Source organism: Eriocheir sinensis, chromosome 17 (assembly GCF_024679095.1).
Source record: "Eriocheir sinensis breed Jianghai 21 chromosome 17, ASM2467909v1, whole genome shotgun sequence".
NCBI lineage: Eukaryota > Metazoa > Arthropoda > Malacostraca > Decapoda > Varunidae > Eriocheir > Eriocheir sinensis.
This window is the reverse complement of record NC_066525.1, coordinates 4,528,785-4,533,265: the sequence shown is the minus strand read 5'-3', so window position 1 is coordinate 4,533,265 and position 4,481 is coordinate 4,528,785. Positions and strand designations below refer to the sequence as shown.

At 39.4% G+C, this 4,481-nt stretch overlaps 1 protein-coding gene across 15 annotated transcripts in view; it reads right to left on the bottom strand.

Annotated features, from left to right (window-relative positions):
* The window catches only part of LOC126999808 (voltage-dependent T-type calcium channel subunit alpha-1G-like), an 86,812-nt gene extending 82,581 nt beyond the window's left edge, over positions 1-4,231 (bottom strand). For 10 of the 15 annotated variants that reach the window (XM_050862791.1, XM_050862788.1, XM_050862789.1 and 7 more), the window contains exons 1-2: positions 3,551-4,228; positions 1,331-1,464 (exon numbers count right to left, since the gene is read on the bottom strand). In XM_050862791.1, the coding sequence (XP_050718748.1) occupies positions 1,331-1,464; positions 3,551-3,691 (275 nt within the window). In that variant the 5' untranslated portion in view covers positions 3,692-4,228. Of the gene's footprint in view, positions 1-1,330; positions 1,465-3,550 lie in introns of all 15 variants that reach the window. The other 5 variants (XM_050862801.1, XM_050862799.1, XM_050862800.1 and 2 more) reach the window with 2 other exon arrangements.
* Between the last annotated feature and the right edge of the window lie 250 nt (positions 4,232-4,481).

Sequence of the window (4,481 nt, the reverse complement as noted above, 5' to 3'; positions counted from 1 at the left end):
AGAGAGAGAGAGAGAGAGAGAGAGAGAGAGAGAGAGAGAGAGAGAGAGAGAATAAGATAAGAACACCACATGAGAAGATAAAGAGAGAGAAGAAATAAAAGCGAAATTGAGGAACAGAGAATTAAAGAAAAGCGATACAGAGGCACAGAAAGAATGAATAAAAAAGATAAATAATGAGAAGCGAAATAATAAAATGAATAGAATGAGATTAAGACAGAAGAGGAGATAAAGGAAATAGAAAAAACCTAAATAAAAAAACCAAGATTGAAAATGGAAAGGATAAATTAAAAAAAAGAGAAGAAAAGAAAGAAAAAGAGAGATATAAGAAGATGAATAAAAGGAGATTAAAACAGAAAAAGAGATAAAGAAAAAAAGATAAAAAAGGAAATGGAAAAAGAATGATACAGGAAATGGGAGATAAAACAAACAAACAAACAAAACAGAAAGGCCAAAAGAGACAGACAGACACAGACAAGTAACAGATAAGTCCAAGAAAAGAAAAAAACAGAAAAAAAACAGAGACAATGGTAACTTCAGCTGTCTCTGGAAAACTTTTGGAAACTCTGGAGAAACACACACACACACACACACACACACACACACACACACACACACACACACACACACGCACACAGCGGGGCCAAGTAAGGGTTTTCTTTTTTTCTCTCTTTCTTTATTTTTTCTTTACTCACCCTGACAGAAGATGAAGACGGTTAAGTTAGGTTAGGTTAGGTAGAGGATAGCATGGGTTAGGTTAAGTTAGGTAGAGGTAGAGGTTAGATTAAGTAGAGGAAAGCTTAGGTATAGGTTAGGTTAGGTATATAGAGGTTAGGTTAGGTTAGGTTAGGTTAGGTTTAGATTAGGTTAAGTTAGGTTAGGTGAGGTTGAGATTAGCTTAAGTAGAGGTTAGATCAGGTATATAGAGGTTAGGTAAGGTTGAGATTAGCTTAGGTAGAGGTTAGGTTAGGTAATGTTAGATAGAGGATAGCTTAGGTAGAGGTTAAGTTGGGCTAGGTTAGGTTAGGCGAGGTTAGGTAATGTTAGATAGAGGATAGCTTAGGTAGAGGTTAAGTTGGGTTAGGTTAGGTTAGGTGAGGTTAGGTAATGTAAGATAGAGGATAGCTTAGGTAGAGGTTAAGTTGGGTTAGGTTAGGTAATGTTAGATAGAGGATAGCTTAGGTAGAGGTTAAGTTGGGTTAGGTTAGGTTAGGTGAGGTTAGGTAGGGATTAGGTTAGGTCAGGCTGCATTAGGTTAGCTCTCGTCCCTCTCACCCCCCCAGCCCCCTCAACCTCTCCCTCCATAAACACACAAACACACGCACACACTCACCCCGCCACCACGATGAAGAGGTCGAGTCTGTTCCAGGAGTCTGCCATGTATGCGCCCTTCCCCGACCAGCCCATCGCCACCATCTTGATCACCATTTCCACCGAGAAGAAGGCGAAGATGGCGTCGTCGAACATCTGTAGAAGGGAAAGAAGAAGAGAGTGATGATGATGGTGCGGTGTTAAGAAGAAGAAGAAAAAGAAGAAAAAGAAGAAGAGGAAGGAGAAGAAGAAGAAAAAGAAGAAGAAGAAGAAGAAGAAGAAGAAGAAGAGGGGTGGTAGAGGTGGAGGAGGAGGAAGAGATGAAGAAAAGTAAAATATAAAGGGAGTGTTAGGAGGAGGAGAAGGAGGAGGAGGGAAGTAGTAGTAGTAGTAGTAGTAGAAGTAGTAGTAGTAGTAGTAATCGTAGTAGTAAAAGGAGACGAAGAGAATAAGGTATAAAAATAAAAATAAAAAGAGGAGGAGGAAGAGAGAGAGGAAGAGAGGAGGAAGAGGAACAACATTAGCAGAAACAAATCCACTATTATTATTATTATCATTATTATTATTATTATTATTATTATTATTATTATTATTACTCTCTGATCCTTTTCTTTCAAGTGGATTAAGTCGTTCCATCCATGAACGAGAGATTTGACGTTTATTGAAATCTCTCTCTCTCTCTCTCTCTCTCTCTCTCTCTCTTGGTTACTGGTTATTCTCGTCTTCCTCATCTCCTTTATTGCGTTTTCCTTATATATATTCTCTCTCTCTCTCTCTCTCTCTCTCTCTCTCTCTCTCTCTCTCTCTCTCTCTGTGTGTGTGTGTGTGTGTGTGTTTTTACTTTCGCTCTCTTTCTTTACTTCATCGATAAATAAAAGAATAATTAGTTGAGTAGAGACAAAGGGGGTTAAGGTAAGTAATTAGGAAGGTAGGTAGGTAGGCGGGTAAGTAAGTAGGGAAGCGTCCTTGAACCAAATTTCAGTCATCATCATTATCATCATCACTTGGGGTAATAACATCATCAATAACAACAACAACAACAACAACAAGAAAAGCGGAAATCAATAAAGCTGAAGTGGTCATCAATATGCCATAACACACACACACACACACACACACACACACACACACACACACACACACACACACACACACACACACACAGCGGAGGGTGAATCAATATTTTAAACTTTTTTTTTTGGCCTGTGACATTTCGCAACCCAATCTGACTCTCACTTTTTTTTTTTGGCTCTCAGTCGTTACGTGAATTAGTGCCAGGAGACTTTGCGCTACTGTCTGTCTTGCATCATTATTTATTGATTTATTTGATGTACTTTTTATCTTTTTTTGTGTGTGTGTGTTTATTTTGAGTCCCACTTGATTACAAACTTCCTCTTCTCCTCCTCGTTATTCATTTATCATTTCATCTTACTATCTTACACATGATCACTTTTTCCTTCTCTCCTTTTCTCTATTCATTTACTTTTCATTTTACTAATTTACACAATCATTTTTTTTTGTGTGTATTTGAGTCCCACCTGATTACAAACTTCCTCTTCTCCTCCTCGTTATTCATTTATTATTTCATCTTACTATCTTACACATAACCACTTCTTCCTTCCATCCTTTTCTCTATTCATTTACTTTTCATTTTACTAATTTACACAATCATTTTTTTTTTTGTGTGTATTTGAGTCCCACCTGATTACAAACTTCCTCTTCTCCACCTCGTTATTCATTTATTATTTCATCTTACTATCTTACGCATAACCACTTCTCCCTTCTATCCTTTTCTCTATTCATTTACTTCTCATCTTACTAATTGACACTTAATCACTTACTCCTAAACTACGTCGGAATCACTTTTTGTATGGTATTCTTCGTCATTTACTTTTTAACTAATGATGTAACTGATATGAAGAGTTTCGAGTCAGTTAGGTTAGGTAAGGTTAGGTTAATTAAAAGAATCGGACAGGTGACAGACAGATAAGAGAGAAAACCCACATAGATAGGAAGACCCACCCACACACAAATACGCCCACATCCACAAACATCCATAGACACTCATCCACTCACCCACATCCACACCCACTCATACACAGACACCCCTATCCCTTCCCCCTCCCACACACCCTCATTTCTTCCCTCCTCCCTTCTTCACTTCCACCCTCCACCACTCCACCCTCCCATCCACAGACACTATTCTACTCCTCCACCACTCCACCTCCACCCCCTCACCCACCTGTAGTATCTTGCAGCGGTGGGTGGTGCAGAGCTCGTCCACGCAGGGTTGGTACATCCCCAGCGTCACACAGTTGAGCAGAATCACCAACATACTGATCCGCTCAAACCACGTAAGGAAGGAGTTAAGGAAAGGCAACATATGTGGTAGATAATAACAAGTAAATGGGGGTGTTTAATGATGTGGGAGGGAGTTGGATATGGCGTTGAGGTATTGGAGGTAGAGCTACATAGATTCTCACCAACATATCCTCTCAAACCTCGTACGGAAGGAGCTAATCATCGTCTCTTCCTTGTTTACTTATTCTTCCTCCTCCTCATTCTTATTTTCCTATCTTTTACATATTTCCTCTCCACCAAACTGGCAGATCTCCCTTTTTACCTCTTAAGGAAAGACAACAAATGGAGGATGATGTTAATAAAGGTAATAATAATGAAATAGTGGTGTTTAATAGTGTAATAGGGGGTTGAATATGGCGTTGAGGTACTGAAGCTAAAGTTAAAGGTATTCCCAGACGCTCTGAGAGAAAGAGAACGAGAGAGAAAGTGAAAAGGAGTGAAAGCAATAAGAGAGAAGGGAGAAAGAAAACGAGATAACATAGATTACAGAAGCGTCTCCATAACTATTTTAAAAGGGTGACTGATTTTGGCTTAAGAGGAGAAAGAAAGAGAGAGAGAGAGAGAGAGAGAGAGAGAGAGAGAGAGAGAGAGAGAGAGAGAGAGAGAGAGAGAGAGAGAGAGAGAGAGAGAGAGAGAGAGAGAGAGAGAGAGAGAGAGAGAGAGAGAGTAGGATAGAGAAGGCGATGAGGCTGAGAAGATTAATAGATGAGATAAAAGGAGACTATGAGGGTCTTTAATTAGAAGGGTAAGAGAGAGAGAGAGAGAGAGAGAGAGAGAGAGAGAGAGAGAGAGAGAGAGAGAGAGAGAGAGAG